Consider the following 16,804-nt stretch of genomic DNA (forward strand, 5'->3'; position numbering starts at 1 on the left):
TACACTGAAGAGCCAAAAAAACTGGTATACCTGCCTAATATCGTGCAGGCCCCTCACGAGCAAGCAGAAGTGCCGCAACACGACGTGGCATGGATTCGATCAATGTTTGAAGCAGTGCTGGAGATACTTGACACCATGAATCCTGCAGGGCTGTCCATAAACCAGTGGAAGTAAGAGGGGGTGGGGATATCTTCTGAACATCACGTTGCAAGGCATCCCAAATATATTCAATAATGTTCATGTCTGGGAGTGGATCCAAGAGCTCTCCTCTGAATTTAGACACTTCCGCTGGCCACCAAAACCCACTGACATGAACATTATTGAATATATTTGGGATGTCTTGCAACGTGATGTTCAGAAGATATCCCCACCCCCTCTTACTTCCACTGGTTTATGGACAGCCCTGCAGGATTCATGGTGTCAAGTATCTCCAGCACTGCTTCAAACATTGATCGAATCCATGCCACGTCGTGTTGCGGCACTTCTGCTTGCTCGTGAGGGCCCTGCACGATATTAGGCAGGTATACCAGTTTTTTTGCCTCTTCAGAGTAAATTCCTACACTATTCATTAAGTATTGCTCGTTTTATTGTTCATGATAATATAGAACAACATCTCCGGGTCCTGATCCTCCAGGTCCATAACCTCCTGGGCCAGAACTTCCCTGATCGTATTCAGTTTATTTCTTCATAACCACTTATCGCAGAAGTACATGGGTAATCGTCCACCTTTGAAATTTTTCCAATGTTTTATCACCTCATATAGATTTTCTCCAGGAGAATCTGTGCATCTACAGTCTCTGTGTCCATGAATTGCTCGACCAGGTGTAATGTATCCCTATATAAAATTAATAAAACTCACTATTTAATAAAAAAAATCAATTCACAAGGGAAAACATCAGAAAATACTTTAACAGAGCATAAATATTCGTTCACACTTTTATGCCACACAGACCTGTGACGAACAAAAAGGATCTCGATTGAGATTGCAAAAGCTTAATGAATGGAAGCTTAATGGATAGATCTAAGGAAGCAAAAAACTATACACTTTTTTTAAAAAAGAGCCGCCTAATTTTTAGTTTTTTAATGATAAATGATAAAACTGAAAGACGATAAAACTGAAAGACGATTTTTATTTGTGAACTCTAAAGTATAACTCCGGGAACAAATTTTCTGCTGAATTTATACAAATACTTGATCTTGCCTAATTCTGTTCAGATTGACAAATCTGAAAACAGTTTTTCTCCTAAAGCTGCAAATTTTCATTAAAATAACAGTTTTAGTTTTATTTTTTGTTGAAGTGTACAAGTTTAAAAACGTTACATATGACAGAGGGTCGTGTAAATGTTGCAACTAAGTTCTAGGGGAATTAGGGCACATTATCAGGATTTAAATTGCATAGGAACCCATGTCGTCGCTCGTGGCACCCCTATCATACCCTTTTCTGAAGCACACGAAGAAACAGTTCTAAATAGGAAACGCCCTTAGTGGTGTATGACATTTCCGGGCATGGCTTCCTAAGCAATTTTAATCCTGATGGTATGCCTTAAATTCCCTAGGCGTTTGCCGCAACATTTTCGTGACCCTCCCCCGTTATATATAACATTGTTAAACTTGTACATTTTGACAAAAAATAAAATGGAAATGTTATGGTATAAAAGCACTGTAACTCGGAGAGAAACCGATAGCAGATTTGAAATCAGCGCTGTGAAAGTATCCCAAGATCCATTAGAAAGTCTTGTGGGGAATTAATTATCGACTATGTCAACCTTCATCTATGAATTTTGGCAATTTCATATCACATTCGCAGGTCACCCATGAAGGAGAACTAATTATCGACTATGTCAACCTTCATCTATTAAAAGGTACCTCAAGATAGAATCGAGTTAACATGTCTTATATATTAGTGATTTGGTATTTAATATTTGTAGTGGTAGTTACGCCACAGTCTCATGCAATAGAAAACAAAACAAAAAATTTTTCCCCAGCGAAACCTTTATGATAACGTGTGAAAAAATATTCCGCATGACAAAAAAAGTTACTGAGAAAAACAAGCTCGCGTAGTTTTATCAAAACTACGTGTACAACTATCTAAGTACAGTGTAAAAAACATTCAGCCCCTAGTTGCCACCATATATGTTGACGAAGTAAACTGTACTATTTTCTAGTGCATATAGTCATATTTTTTATTTACTTTTTAAATGCTGTAGTTTTATTTACTTTTTAAATGTTATAGTTTTATTTACTTTTTAAATTTTATAGTTTTATTTACTTTTTAAATGTTACAGTTTTATTTGTTTATTTATTTATTTTTTGCTTATTTATTATTTTTTTTATTTACTGACATCACATATTGTCATGGGCATTAGAATTAATTTGTGGTATCATTGTAAAAACATTTCGTGTAAAAAGCAAGCTCATTTTTAGTAATATTCTAGCATTAATTCTTTCAAACGATTGCTATTTTGTCAATTTTCTAATATTTTTTGCTCTACAATCCGACACTGAAAAATATATTTAGTTTATCTCAATGCCAGAAATGGAGACAACTATACACCAATACTTTTAAGTATATTATGAAGATGTGTATGGTTAGAGAATAAATTGAATTTTGTAAAATTGATAGCTAAGGTTGAAGAAAAAAAATTTATTTTTTTTGAAATTACAAAACATTTAGTTTTAGATGAAAAATAAGAGATTCAACGCGGAACAAAATAGAAAAATGTTTTTCATCTATTCATATTCAACTAACCGAATGCCACAATGAATAGAAGTTATGATTTATTCACTTGTATTACGATTATGTATCATCAATCAAATTTAAACACTTTGAAATAAATAAACATAAAATTATTTTTACCTTTTGTACACCGCAATCAATTAATCGAAGAGCGACGTCTAGCATTGATTTAGATGGAATATTAAGCGAAAAATTTCCAATGAAGGCTATACCATGTGAATTGAAATTATAGTTGGGCGCAGCTGATTCAATTATATTCCAACCTCTTGCTTCATAGACTCTTCCATCTCCTCCAACCAAGAAATTGTAGGCCAAATCAAAGAAACCTTAAATAAAATCTTTACCACTAAGATAATAAGCGATTCCATATTAGCAGGTTACAATTAACATAACAGGCTATAATTAACCTAAGTAGTAACAGATTACAATTAGCTTAAAAAAATACCACTAAGATAATAAGCGATTCCATATTAACAGGCTACAATTAACGTAACAGGCTATAATTAACCTAAGTAGTAACAGATTATAAACTAACTTAAAAAAATTAATTAAATTATGTTTAAGTATCAATGTACCTTAGAAACCATAAAAAAAAATTTAAAAAAATAAGTAAATGAGAATTAATTAGTAAAAAAAAATTTTTTTTTGAATAGTTACAGTAACAAAGATGCAGTCGTAACATATAAACAGAATATACCTCGCTTTCAGATATCATTGAATTTAAGCGTAGTGCTATGCATATTTGATTGATAAAATAAGAGTTTATTTAATGGGAATTACGAAAAAATGTTTTCATAATATTAAACTATCACCAGAATTTAAAAAAATTCTTTCCTACTGCAGACTAACATCTATGAAAAAAATTAACTATTACGAAATATTTCAGTAAATATTACAACTGATGTAATGATGTGTGTTGCATTGGTTACTCACCAAAATTCGAAAAGAATTTTCGTGGGAAAATCTGAAGACCCCCCAGCATCTGATAAACATTTTTATGTGAAAATCTGAAGTTCACCCTTACATTTTATTAGAAATCGAATTACCAAAAAAAAGCATGTTCAAACAACATTGTAGATAATTTTTAATTGTTCAAATTTAAATCGTAGAAAAAGAATTATTCTAAACCTGAGTCCAAACAACTTTGCTTATAATAGAAAGAACATTGCCTTTTTCAGCTTCATTGTTATTAATACTTTTATCCGACTATTTTATTTATAAGACTGAAGAGGTTATAAAATATAAATATATTGGATTTCTTTAACAATTTTATCGATTTGGAAATTAAAGTGTCGATTTTAAAGACATATAACATTCGAAACTTTCAATTTTACTTTGCTCTTATAAATTTAATTTTTAAAAATATTATATTTATTAGTTTTGTTTGCCGGAAGGCAACACTCACCAACTATCACGATCGCTTTGCATTCAGCGTTATTATTTATTCCATTAAAAAAAGTGATATTTTCCACAAAAACAAATAACATTTTGTTCGTAAATAAACTAACTATACGATCATGTCACCTTTTTCTCTCTCTTTTTTTTTCTTCTTTTCTTTTTTTTTTTTTTTTTTTTTTTTTTTTGTTACCGTCGACATTAACTTAAGCGCGAGCTTATAAAATAAAAATCTTGGAAGAAAAATAAATGTTTCTACAATAAATAAACGGTCTTCGTTCAAGACTGTTTCTCGATGGCACCGTCATAATATTAAATAATGCTTTTAATGCGAATAATATGTTATTTTTATAACTGCTGTGAGTTTGCAATTGTTATCCATGACTGTTAGATCAAGTTTAGCCTATCTAAAGCATTTCCGTATAGACTGGGAAAATTTATTAGAGTTAGAACATTATTTTATTTCTCATTATGTAAAGGATGTTTGTGATATTTCGTATACAATAAATTACCATCCCAACAGCTTAAATGTTTAATAGATGAAGACTGTATGTTTTAAGAATATACTTCTAAAAAAATAACATTTTCCTGATGTTTAATACTTGTGGATCTGTATCCAGTCGGATTGACTTTTTACTTTTAAGCAAAACATTCTTTTTCAGTTAAAATAAACTCTTATTTAACGTAAAATCAAAACATAAGGATAAATAATGCTATTAAAACTAATGTTATATACTATCGACCAATAAGTAATTGAACACCCATGTGTATCGGCGGAGGTGGAGTTATAGTCTGGGGCCATTTCTCCGGGAATGGACTCAATCCTTTCGCCCCAAATTCATGGTAACCTCAATGCAGAAACCTACTGCACTTTTTTGAAAAACAGTGCTGCAGTAATTTCATAGGTTGTATTTATGCTATTTCCTGAAAGAAAATTCTATCTGTCATGTTTGAGATTGATCATGGATTAGTATGATGACAATGAGATTAACTAAAGGAATCGCCCTGCCCCAGAACCCGGATCTAAACCATATCAAAAATCCCTGAGACAAGTTGTATTTAAGGCTGCAACCTCTCCAATATATGTGAAGTAGCTTACTTATACGTATCTTCTTCAAGTTGAGTGGAAGATATTATTTCTAGTTGTCCCCTAAGAACTTATAGAAAGCCTGACCTTTTTTTTATTTCCAATGAGCTGCACAATCAGTCTTGCCGATGAGCAGACCTAGTGCGTTCTCCATAAGTGGTATCCACTCTTTCAGAACCACCACAATGGGTGAGATACCGTTTGCCATGTTAATTTGGACGTCTAGTTTCTGCCGCACTAGATGGCAGCACCGAGACTCTATTTGGATGCTAAAGTGCACTAGGAATTTTTAATTTTGCCGGAAGTGCCAAGAGCCAATAAGGCACTCCAGGGATCTTTTACATGCCGCATAATCATGCGACATGGCCGCTGAGGATTTTCTGCATCCCGAAAATCCAGTGTCTGGGCCGGGGATCGAACCCGCAGACTTGGACTCAGAAGGCCGTCGACAAACCAACTGCGCCACCCAGCCACGAAAGCCTGAGCTGGAGGATTGAGACAGTAATTGTGCATCGTGATGACTCTAATCAACTGTCGAACATAAATCATTTTTGTTAATCGTTTCTATCACATAGGTTCAAAAGCTCAACGGCAGATAGTCTGAAGCTCAATTTTTCTTACCTTTAGTATCAAGGTGATAGTCTTGCATGGCTCGAACTTCTCTTTCGCAGAGAACCTCTGTCCTGCAATATTTGGTAGCTGTGTGCATGATGATAACATGGTTCACAGGGAGATTCATTCGCATTTCACGTATCGGATTTCTCGCTTGCCATTGTCGTCTAGAAACAAACTTCACCCCCTCACATTCATTTGATACATCTAGAAAAAATTTATACTTTGAATGGTAACTTTATTATGTCCACGTGACAGCTTTATGCAAATAAGTTATTGTGTCATAATGTTGCAGCAACATCGAGGAATACTGTAGGGTTTGCATGTTTTATGATCCCTATTTCGTGACAATAGTAATTTTACCTAAGCACTGTTGCTGGCCATGGATATCCAATTAAACTGGCAATTTATTCTAACGCCAAAGGGTACTTTTACTTTCTAAAGGATGATGCGTCCTTCCTTACTGCGGGTATTGAAAATTATTGGCTTGTGGAACATGGTAGAGAGTTCACTTTGTTGTGTTGACCTTCACAATCCCCAGATCTCAATTCTATGAAAATTAAAATAGTAAACCATTATCTAGAACAGCGGTCACCAAGTCGGTGGATCGGGACAGAATTGACTCGCCCTCGTAATAATTGTTACCGAACGAAAATCTTTGCTTCGGTAGCGTCAGTCAAATTTCCCGTCTACGAAATTATCCGCTACCGTTGAAATTATACGAGTGTGCAATGGCTGGTTCGAATGTCTCTAGTTTTTACGTATTTGCAAAATGGTATTTTAAAAAATTTGTCGATACCTTGTGTTTTAATGGATTAGTAAAGCTTTTAATAATTTAATAAAAATTCTCATAATTTAGTTCATGATCTTGCTCCATCCTACCTCTTTCTCATCTCCCCTCTTTTATCATCTTATTCAAACTTGTTCTCCTTCCCTTATTGGTTAAACCACTTTTTTTCGATTATTGTAGCATGTTTATCTCGTTACTTCCTCCTGTCATTTTATATTTCGATACTGAGAAAGATTCTTGTTTACAGAACGGAAACTATAAATTGTTCATTTTTGTACCATTATTTGTGTTTTATTCACATTGTTTTTCTTTTGCTGATACTATCTTAATTTAGTCTGCACCCATAGGGATTTGGCTGAATAATAACTAATTATTATTTCATATGCGCTTAATTCTATCATTTATAAAAATGATTAAAAATGCTTTTGAGTTTTACTGTGGCATTTTTCTATGAATGAAACCAGTCATTCTAACAGACTAATGGAAATAATTTTCTTTCAAACCACATTATGCATTTATATATTGGCTACATTGAAGAGCTTTGTGAAAAAAAAGATTATAAGTGGTGTTTTTCAAAAAAATTGAAATTTCTAGAAGAAAACTCTTATTGTTATCTTATTTAATTGTACCACATTGATTTATACTGAGGTGGCAAAATTCATGGGAATGCAACATGCAAACATATAGATGGCAGTAGTATTGTGCACAAAATTTAAGTACGGATAACGTACTTTCAGAACTTTTATTCGTATTCTATTTATTCACCTTAGAATGTTTTTGGAGCAATTATTACCACAAAACGAGAATCAACAGACTTTGAACGTGGAATGGTAGTTAGAGCAAGACGTATAGGACATTCCATCTCAGAAATTGTGACGGGATTCAACATTCCTAGATCTACAGTGTCAAGAGTGTTTCGAGAATATCTAATTTTAAGCATAACCTCCCACCATGGACGATATTAAGAGGTTCCTATAATTTTTGTCATCTCAGGATGTTTTCGATTTATTTAACATAACATTTCGGAGATCACTGTGGATGAAAGTATTAAGTGAAAACTTTTGACGTTTTCGGAGTGGAAGAAAGTTTAAAGTGCATTTACAGCAAACGGTGCCTTATCTGTTAATTTACACTCGCTTTATTTAAATATTTTTATTGATTTTAACATTTCCCGACTTGAATCATTGGAACATTTCTCTTTTTTCCGTTCTCGGCCTAAGGACAAAGAAATTATTGCCGACTTATACAAAAGGATGTTCTTTTTCCCCAAAATTCGTTCTCTGTACAGTGTGCAACTATTAAATTTAATACTGCGGGATACAGGACAACGCTTTATATGTCACAAGGGCAAAGGAGGATCTATTTTTGCATGAAACCATAACATAAGTACTTTGAATCATAATGCAGCGAAAACGTACATTGCAACCTTAATAAGGTTTTAAATTGAAGGTTGGACCAAGTATGAACCATATTATGGTTTAACAGAAAGAGTGCACAAAAACAAATAACAATAAAAGTCAATAGTTTGTATAATTAATAAAATTGACTCATGTATGCACAAGGGCGCCGGCAGAATAATATAAAAGGGGGTGCAATTCTCTAGCAAACTACCCCTCCCTCCCCCAATTTTTTTTATTTTATAAATATTCCGTTATTACATTTTGTTTTGTTATTACATATACTTTCATCTGTTAATTTTCTTAAGATACATTTCTTCATTGTTAACCAGATATTTTGCCAGAAATTTTGCCACGAGAAACTGTATTGATGGCGCTGGCTTAGCTACTGACTTTGAAACACAAATAACTACGAACAGTAGTTTCGTGTACTAACGTGTTTGTGCGCGCTTAACATTATTACTTATTGTGCTGATGAAGTTTTACAGTTGTGAGAAGTCAGTTTGTGTTATACACCTTTGTTAAACTAAATAACTAATAGAAAATATAATATTATTTATATTTTATTAAATGAAATTTAAAAATATAGCTTAGATATCTGCCAAGTTTGTGCATGCTCATTTTGCATCAAGTGCATAAGAAAAGATGCCTCAGAATTCATTGAAAAAGTTATTAACAGATTTGGACAGCAAACGAGACGATTACAATTCTTGTTTGATTAAACAATTTTTTAAGTGTTGTGTATCAATAATTACTTAATTATTATTTTTTGAACAAAAATATTTTTTAATAAATTTTTTTATAACAAAATTGTTTTTCTGTGTCTCTTTAATTGTTGAAAAAAAAAAGCCAGGGGGTGCAAGTGCACCCCCTTGCACCCCGCTGCCGGCGCCCTTGTGTATGCATAGCTGCCATTTGTAAGGTCATTGGGAGATTTTGCAAAGTGGATAGTAAAATAACAATTATAAAGTGCGAAGAATTTTCTAATAATTTAGCAGCTTCGCCAAAATTAAAAAGCATAATGGCCTTACAAATAGATCTTATGTATACAGGGTGATTCTAAAAAGATGGGTAAAATTTTAGGAAAGTTATAGTACATACCCAAGCAAACAATTTTTATCAAAGAATGCATGGCCGAAAACGAAACGCAAAAGTGCTGGCGCATTTGGAAAGTTGTTTGATGCAAACTTGAAAGCTCCATTCCTGTTGCGAGTTACTGCGCTGCGTTACTTGTCTCCAAGCTTTCGGCCGCTGCAGGGAAAGTTCGTGATATGCCTGGTGTGTTTCAGAATGTTCGTCCATCTTTTCTTCGCCGTTGTATTGCGAGCATAGCCGCTGCCGTCCACTGTTTTGAACACTTATTGTAATCACATGCCATTAAATTTGCTTTTGTAACTTAACTTCATCGTTCTTGGTGTATTTTTGCCTCATATAAGAACATAAACTTTGACGCCTTCTAGCGGTTTTGCGCTTTGTTTTCGACCATGCATTCTTTGATAAAAATTGTTCACTTTGGTGTGTACTATCACTTCCTAAAATTTTGCCCATCTTTTTAGAATCACACTGTATATGTTTGAATTATATATAAGACAATTCTTTTAAGAAGATTTTCAAAACCAAGATTATGAAATGACTTTCGCTATATCTTGAATTCGCGACACCTTATATTACACTTATGCAGTGGCCGCGCTAAGCATTCACCACCTCGCAAAATGTGATAAAATCATAAAATTCGTGAATAAAATTGTGTTTTGGTGAAGATATTGGCGAATGATTTTTTCCACTGGAAAGGAAAATGCATATTTATCTCGATCCTCAAAATTAATTTTTCTAAACAAATCAGTATTTTTTACTCGATTACAGTAATTTTCGGTTGGAATCGGGTCTAAATAATATAAGAGATAACTAATTAAGACACTTAATTTATTATGATAAGACGCTCTATGCTCTAAGACACTTAATTTATTATGAAATATGGAACATTTTAATTAAATATTGTAAACTATACCATAAAATAGTTTTTTATGGGGGGGGGGATTCATCATAAAAAAATTACTGAGATTTGCATTTGGAGAAGATTTTCGAAAATTGGCGAATATTTTTGATATTTTGACTAATTTACTGACTAATAATTTAAAATCCTTAGAGCGGGCTCTTTTTATGGCTGCTGCGATTCTTTATGAAATGTATAAAGAAGATCATGGAAAGGATTACATAACATTTTAAATAGTACAAGAGAAAAAATAAAAACCTGTAGATGATGTTCTGCAGATTGATGATCCAATAGCGAAACTAAAATACGCATAAAACACATTCTGCCTAGAAAAAGTACAAAAAAGTTTCAATGGTAAAAATTATAATGTGCGAATCTCTCGTGTGCTTATTAAAACAGGATTAGTCATTTTTTTAAAAAAATTTCCGTATTACAACATTTGTTTAAACTTTGAAAAAATGTAAAATTTTTTGAAAAAACCCATAAAAAAAATTTTATTAGTAAAAAGGCTTTTCACTTATGCAATAGATTTATGACATGCCGGAGCAGATACAGCTTATTGAAACAATTCTCATTGTAATAATGCAATTTATTGTTAATTAAGAGGTTAAATACATTCTACTATCTGTTTATTAGAACCATAATATACATAAAAGGAACTGTAATAAAATATAATTCGTTGTCAGTGCCTGATTACCCATTAGGCCAGACTAGGCCATGGCCTGGGGCCCCCAATGATTAGGGGCCCCCTTAAAATGGATTTTTTGAAAATAAATTTTAAAAAATTAAGAAAAACAATGATTTTTTGAAAATAAATTTTAAAAAATTAAGAAAAACAATGATTTTTTTAAAAAATCAATTTCAAATATATATATGTATGTTATGATTATAAAATGTTATGATTATTTTTTAGTTCTAATTTAACAAAATAAAGTAAAATTTAATTGTTATTTATTTTTATTTTAAATATGCTTTCTTAATGAAAAGTTATATAAATACTTTTTTTATATTTGAATAAATAAAAAATATATGAGAAAAAAAATTCATCTAAGGGCCCTAAAAATTTGAATGGCCTAGGGCCCCGCTTACGCTTAATCCGGCACTGTTCGTTGCATTGATTTAAAAACAATACGCATCGAATTGATTTGATATAGTAGATTACAAAATTTCTCCTATTCTTAATATTTACTGATGTTCATTTGCATTATAATGTGTATTCGTTACATTTTTTATTAAAAAATATAAGTTTTCTGAAATTCTTATTTAATTCTAATTTTATAACAATCATTTTTTTTAAATTTTTTATTCTCCCATGATACGGGACTTTTATAACCAACGAAGTGAATAATTATATTGAGCTTAATTTTTTTTGAAGAATATTAACTTTGGGTGAAAGAGTTTCTAAATTATTTATAAAATCTTATCGATTCTCCATGTTAGTTCCAGATTCATAGCATTTAGTGAAAATAAGATTAAGAGGTCAAAATTGCTGTATCATTAAAATTACATTTTCCAGATTGCGATTATTAAATCATAGATTCCCGACCTTTCTGACCGCTACCCACTTAGCAAATCAAAATATTTTCAACACCTCCATACAGAAAAAAGAATACTAATGGTAATAAATTATTGACAAACTTTTTTATCTTACTTTACTCTTTATATTTTTTTTTTCAATCATACACTTCTCCTTTTAAGTAATAAAAAGAAAATAATTCTATTTTTTCCATAACTTTCATAACGAACTTAAATTAGTATTAAAAGTCTACCCATGTCCTTCCAAACCCATTTTTTTCACCAGTTCACTATAGTACACTTTATGTTTTTGTGCACTATTAGCTTTTTGTTTTTGGTGTGGCAAAATTATAATAATTTTCATCTTTAGAAAATACTTAAATACTTTTAGGAAATACAATTGTGTTAGTACAATAAAACATTTTGGGAACACTCACTTAAATACTTCTTTTCAGTTTAGGTTTAACAATTTGCATCAAGAAACGATAAAAATGATTTTAGAAATCTTAGAGATTCGTGAGTGAAGAGAGTAAAAGCAAAACTCTCTAGTTAATGAAAAAAAAATCGCGGGATATTAGAAAAAATATCCCAGAGCAGAATCTCTCGTGTAATGGATTGGCTATGAACCAAATACTAAATTTAATTCAATGATATTAAATATATTTACAACAAAATTTTCTAAAACAACTTTTTACGAAGTTGGTAGGTTAATTGTGAGTAAAAGACCTGAAATAGACCGCAAAGCAAGATAATACCAATAATAAAATAGAATAAAAATTTTAATAACTAAGTTAAGTGGCCCAAAATAAAATAATTCTTTTGCCACACCTAAAACAAAAATGCATGGTGCATCTATAAGTTAGATCAAACTCCACTCATGTCTTTCGAAAGAGATGCGCACTAAGTATTTTGCTTTAGGTATGGCAAAAATAGAATAATTTACTTAAGTCCACTTAAAAACATATAAACATATTTTTCAAACTTAAAAACATATTTTTCAGAAAGAATTAATTTAATTCTCTTTTTTCTCTTTAGTAGGAAGGTAGGCATACTTATGTCGTACTAGAGCTGCAAAATGGACCATTGGCAATAGTCGGAAAAACATCCCTGAGGGTGCACAATTTTGATCCTCAACCTCAGCAGAGGTGATCTCATTTGTGTGGCCACTTCCTCAATCCAGATATAGATCTGAAGCGGAAGGAAATTTTCTCCAGATCCCTCTACCCATGGTACGGCTCAGTGACCGACCAAAGGACTTTCGATTCTACAGCTTTTAAGAGCACGTACATCGGTGGGTTTATAGCAGAGTGGAGGATAGAACATTTTTTAGTTTTGTTCTATTAATTTCCTCATGTCTATAATAGGGAGAAATTTTTTCAGTTGTCAAAAAAAGAGAGACATATTTGACTTTTAACACTAAAAAAAAACAATTGTAGTTTGCATTATAATCTGGAACGGAGTTTCTTGTTAAAAATTAAACAGACTAGCAAGTCGGATAAGGGGAAAAGGTTCGAATTTTAACGGATGAAAAATTCTTTCTGTTGATAAGATGACGATAAATTCCGCTTGTAGCAGTCCAGATCCGAATGAAATGTGCCATGCGGAGTCCCATTATAAATTTGAGAGCTCTGTGTAGTCATAAAATAGTTGTAATTTTATTTCTACGATTTCACTGTCACAAAACACAAGAGTTAATAAAATTGTAGTAGAATAGAAATTATTTATATTAACAAAAGTGGATTATGGAAATTCACTTACTTGGTAAACATGTTAGTCCTTGCTCAGCTAAGAAGACTTTATAAGTTGATAATCATCTTTTCCGAATGAACCAGTTTTCAAATAATTTATATTGAAATAATAAATAAAACTAATTTATTTCGTATATTAAATGTAGAAAATAAAAAATCAAATTATGAGTTCTATTTTAAGAGATACGCGATGCGTTTTCACTAATGAAACTAAAAATAAATCTTAACGTCTTGATTCTAAATGTAAATAAGAGTGTACTTAAAAAAGATTTATAATACGAGAATTGCAAACTGATTCATAGCGATTAAAGTATCTTCTAATATTTTATGCTACTCTTTTTCTAGAAAGAAACTAATTAGCTGGTAATTATATTCTTAATACAAAGTTCAACAAATTGTTTATGGGTACTACATCGGACTTTCAAAACTAAAACTTTAAAAATATTTTATTAAAATTGATCTGAAGTTTTATAAATTGCTTGGTAAAATATTTGAAGTATATGAAAATTTAATGAACACAGCTCAAAATGCGTGTTTACGAAAATTAACTCAGCTTAAAATAAGTGTTTAGGAAAACGGACACAGCTCCAATGCGTGTTTAAAGAAATGGACACAGCTCAAAAAGCGTATTTAAAAAAATTAATACATCAAAAAATGCCTTTTCAAGATTTAACCCAAATTTAACAAATAGACGAGATATGTCTTGCTTAATTTTCCTTACTCATTTACACACTAAGTATAATTATTACTGGGTAAGTCCCGGACTTCAGGGTCGGTTTGGCTAGGTATATTACAGTTGTAAATTTTCAAACCATGTCTTCATATTTAAAATTTTAAAATAAGTTTTAAAAAACTTGAACTTTTAAAGTCTTTTTAAAAAACATAATTTAATAAAATGTACCAAGTGACTTATGCAAATGGATGATATCACATGACGAATTTATTCGGATAAATTTGTATATTCTTTAAATAAAAAAAAAAGGAACAATACTCATTAAAGAAGTTTGAAAAACAGAATGCCTTGTCCGTTCTCGTAAATAGCTATGTTCATTGCCTTAAGCATACATTTCGCATTTTTAATAGTGTTTGTTGAGTTGTGTTCACAATAAAAACTCACTACAGAGTTGATATCTGATATGCTTCAAGGGTTATTTTCTCATAGAATATTCTTATAAACTGGACGCAAGTTTTCTTTTTCGTAATTTCAATTTGCTCGAAAGTTATTGTAATTTTAATTGCTTTTTTCGTGGATTTTTTTGTTTTTACTTTTACTTCTTTAAATAATGATTATTTATCAATTGCTGTTGAAAAATTCATCAATCTCGAGATCTTCATTTCTTAAACTCGAGCTTGACTAGATTTCAAAATTAACAACAAAAAATGAATAAATAGTATAAAATAAGAGAAAAGGATCGTATAATGCCAGCTAACGTCTTAACATTTATATCGAATTTTTTTTAAATATTAAAGTCATATAAATAAAAAGATAAAATAAATATATAAAAGAAAATAAATAAAATAAAGAGATAAATAAAAATCTTTTCTAATTTGAGCTCATATGCAATATTAGGTAATCGTTACAGATTGACAGTCAACAATTCTAACAGTTTGATTTTAATTCTCGAACTAACTGTTAAATATAATTTTTCTTATTCCATCGTATTTCAAGTATCTGAGATATATTTATTATTAGAGAAGGAAAATTTTGCTAAAAAAAAAAAGAAATAATTACTTTTTAACTATATCCAAATTTTCTGAATTTTTGTAAAATATTAAAAGCAGTTATGATTTTAAAAAAAAAGACTCATCTCGCTTATTTAAACATCATTATTGGATTGGATCGAAGGTACAATTTTTCATAAGAGATGAATGACACTTTGCTAGCTAAAAAGGAAATAATTACAATTTAACTATATCCACATTTTCTGAATTTTATCCTGAGAAACATCCAACTATAGTTAAAAAAAAAGCTGTGCATTTAAAAGAAAATGTTCAAACAACATTGATAAAGATATATCAATGGCATGCAAATTAAAAGAATGTTCTAGAACAAGGATAGCCAACTTCAAAGAATATTCTTCGTATATACAATATTGTATATTAGTTTTATCTTAGAGTACGAATCTTTAGGTCACAGGGAAGAAATTTGCAATGATTCAATTCCAGGGGAAGGATATTTTTTTACCCAATCATGGTGTGTTGCGACCGTCCAGCACTTCAACTAAATTACGAGTTGTTTTTAATGGGAGTTGTAAAACTACGAATGGAATGTCCTTAAACGATTTTTTATGTAAAGGCGGAATCTCCCATGATGACGGTAGTAGCATAATTAAATTGTCAAGATCAGACTGAGGTATTACCCGATTCAATCGTAAATAAATACAACATATTGTGATTGGATGACAATTTGAACAGCAACTGCTTGCAAAGGAGTTACAAGTGTAACGATAGAAAACGAATAACTTTTAAAAATTAAGAAACACCACTGCATGCTTTGCTACCTTGTATAAAATCTTTTATTAATTTAGTGTACCAATGTATATTTCCCTATTGTGAGATGGTTCAAGGAATGTTTTCTTGGAGACAAAAGCATATGGGATTATGCTTTTAATGTCTATTTTGTTAACTTTTTGAAACAAATTTAGTTGATTTAGTCATCTTTGAATTTGTCACCACTGCATCAAACGAAACATTAGGACATGGCTGCGAGTTGGAAGAAGAAAAAGCTTTGGTGTAGGAGAGATTTTGCGTGACTTTAATACTTATTTCTCTTGCATCCATTTTTGACATTATCAAAAATTAGCGGAGTGAGATTCATGAAAATTTATTCATTGCCCTGGTGATGTGCAGGATTTGAAATTATGCCCAGTTTGACCGCAAGTTTCTTTGATATCTTTCCTTTCCCTCTATAATTGTTGGAGTCATTAAAACTTCAGGCATTTAAAACGGTGATGGTTTGATATGTATGGTTGGATTTTTGTTTCTAGAGCGAGCTTTAATGTCAGAAGGAAAATTTGTAGTGTTGAAAGTTAAAATCAAGTTACATATAAAATTGATTATATCTTTGCCTTTTCTTATTGTTATACGTCGTACATCAATTTCGCCTTGGCTGGAGAAGCCTTCAATGCTTTCAGAGATTGGAAGATATTGTAGTGCTTTGTCTATAAAAACGCCTATCGATATATTTAATGTGTTACGTGGAGTGTTACAGTAATAGGGACGTTGGCAAGTTTATTATTTAAAAAGTGAGGTGGTCTATTTTACAGAACAAGTTTCATCGAACAAGTCCCCAGATGGCATAGCATGAACATTTTTTTGATTACCTACTTGAGCTTCTAGAGACTTGTACAAGAAATGGTGATCAGGTAGAAAGATTCTTTTCAGTTGAGCTGAGTATCAGATATTTAGCTTTTGTTAGGTCATAGATAGAGCATTTAGAGTAGTGAAATCTGTATGAAGGATTTCGAAACTGGGTGATTAAGTGGGTGTAGCCATAATAGATAAAGACGTTTATCTGGACACTCTCATGC

General features: G+C 31.4%; 1 protein-coding gene across 1 annotated transcript; it reads right to left on the minus strand.

Moving 5' to 3' along the window:
- Nucleotides 1–525: 525 nt before the first annotated feature.
- On the minus strand, nt 526–13,455 carry LOC107448418 (peptidoglycan recognition protein 1). The gene is made up of 5 exons (XM_087159586.1): nt 13,285–13,455; nt 10,270–10,337; nt 5,841–6,038; nt 2,858–3,063; nt 526–835 (listed from the first exon to the last, which is right to left on the minus strand). The coding sequence occupies exons 1-5, from the start codon at nt 13,293–13,295 to the stop codon at nt 686–688; spliced, it is 633 nt and encodes a 210-aa protein (XP_087015712.1). The 5' UTR covers nt 13,296–13,455; the 3' UTR covers nt 526–685.
- Between the last annotated feature and the right edge of the window lie 3,349 nt (nt 13,456–16,804).

The sequence above is a fragment of the Parasteatoda tepidariorum genome, chromosome 3, assembly GCF_982258835.1.
Source record: "Parasteatoda tepidariorum strain Cologne lab strain chromosome 3, Ptep-v5.0, whole genome shotgun sequence".
NCBI lineage: Eukaryota > Metazoa > Arthropoda > Arachnida > Araneae > Theridiidae > Parasteatoda > Parasteatoda tepidariorum.